At 36.5% G+C, this 2,057-nt stretch overlaps 1 protein-coding gene across 1 annotated transcript; it reads right to left on the bottom strand.

Moving 5' to 3' along the window:
• Positions 1 to 699: 699 nt before the first annotated feature.
• On the bottom strand, positions 700 to 2,057 carry LOC106523824 (integumentary mucin C.1; the record flags this gene model as incomplete). Its single annotated transcript, XM_014017391.1, has 3 exons — positions 700 to 1,025; positions 1,253 to 1,317; positions 1,820 to 2,057. Coding segments are annotated over 3 exons (390 nt in total), but the record flags the coding sequence as incomplete, so codon positions are not given.

The raw sequence follows: 2,057 nt of genomic DNA, 5'->3' as shown, positions 1-2,057 counted from the left end.
TAGATAGATAGATAGATAGATAGATAGATAGATAGATAGATAGATAGATAGATAGATAGATAGATAGATAGATAGATAGATAGATAGATAGAAAGAAATACACAGAACTTACAGTGTTACCTAACAAAATCACGTTCCTAAAGAATAATAAACCAGTTTCGTAATCAGGGTTGTTGAATAACTGGTTTTGAGTGACACCAGCAGCGTTGCCTGGAGGGCTCTTAAACATCATTGCGTTCACTCCCACCAATCTGCAAAGAAAAAACAAAATGTAAACATAAAATGAATGAGTTTTTATCTTCTGAAATGTTCCAAAGGGTAAATTCAGAGCTTTTACTTACTAGATGTTCGTCCAATGGTTAGGATAAGATGACCAGCTCTTTTGAAAGCTGTTTTACTAATTTTCTTGAATTAAAAGTTGACATGAAACACAAAAAATAAGTTAAGGATAAAGTTTTGTCTTTCAAAATAAAGGTTATCAAATCAGATATTTGCCTTGTGGCGACACATACCATTTAGTTCCACCCATCACAGCTGCAGCCACTCTTCCCATCAGCCCGTCCATAAATTCCTTCCGTTTTACTTCATTCAGCAGTCGAGCATTGTCGTTTTGGTTTTGATTAAACTTTTGTTGTTAAAGAGGAATTTTTAGGAAACTTTATTTAAATAAAATTATTTATTCTAATTAATTGACACAGACAAAAAAAAGGACAAAAAATCACGACTATTTTACAGAGAAACATGACAATAAGATTTGGTAGAAGTCACTTCATTTGTGTAACATATTTCACTTGAATAATATAAAACATCAAATACCAATATATCAAAAAAATATATATTTATACTTCTTAAAAATGTTTAAGACAAAAAATAAACAAAGATAGAGAGGCATAAAATTTTTAAATCCCATTTCCCTCCAGGTCCCAGGTGTATTTTTATCAATTTACAGGTGTTAACGGATCAATACTTCGTATGTTTATGATTGTGGATGATGGCAGTCCCAGGTCAACCAGTCGTTGTTTAAACTGTGGGAGAAAAACAGATGGTGTGAATATAATTGATCAGTGTCTCAATGAGAACAAATCACATCTGAATAATCAAAAACAGGGTCACTCATTTGGCTTCTCATGACTAATGGAACTGATGTCAGTAATAGTATTTTGTAAAGGTACAGGTGAAGAAGGCAACAAATGAGGGCACTTTACAGACCAAACCAGTTGAAACTGACTGGTGAGTGGAAAAAGTTACTGACCTGAGCCAAGGTGGTATCAGTAATAGGCAGGGTGGTGGAGATTCTTGCATTAAGAACAACAATATCTAGAAACAAAAAGACCAACATTATGATGCAGATCAGAATAATTACAAGCATTGGTGTGTTCAATTCACAAATGTAGGTTAGCTGGTAACTCTAAACTGTCCCCAGGTGTGCGGTGAGCATAAACTAAAAAGCTTATGAAAGTAATTAGTACGAACAGGGATGGGTAAAAATATCGATTCATCAATGCATTACAATTTATAATTTCACGCTGCATGAGTAAGGTGTAGCTGTTTTAGTTAGCATCACTTAAGTTATCATAACTAAGTTTGGTGGAAGCCAATTGGTCTACTAATGGATTCTAAAGTGGGTGAAAAAGCTAATTTGCTAAATAAAAAGTTAACTTTGTTATTAGCTGTTAGCAGAATAGCTGGACTGCAATCACCACTTGTAACTGGGGTTGTAACAGCTGAGGTGTAGACAGAAAACATCCCGACTTGGATCAAAGCAAACATCCACCTGCAGGCAGAAATAATCTGACATATTTACATTTCTCATACTTACATGATGGGACGGATGGAGGGGACGTTGTAGCTGTTGTGGTTGAAGGTGTGAGGGCTGTAGTTGTGGTAGTTGTGGCGGTGGTAGTTGTGGTAGTTGGGGTGATGGTAGTTGTGGTAATTGGGGTGGTGGTAGTTGTGGTAGTTGGGGTGGTGGTAGTTGTGGCGGTGGTAGTTGTGGTAGTTGGGGTGGTGGTAGTTGTGGCGGTGGTAGTTGTGGTAGTTGGGGTGGTGGTAGTTGT

This window comes from Austrofundulus limnaeus, unplaced genomic scaffold (assembly GCF_001266775.1).
Source record: "Austrofundulus limnaeus strain Quisiro unplaced genomic scaffold, Austrofundulus_limnaeus-1.0 Scaffold167, whole genome shotgun sequence".
Classification (NCBI taxonomy): Eukaryota; Metazoa; Chordata; class Actinopteri; order Cyprinodontiformes; family Rivulidae; genus Austrofundulus; species Austrofundulus limnaeus.
Note: the sequence above shows the minus strand (reverse complement) of the source record. Positions and strands in the feature narration are given on the sequence as shown.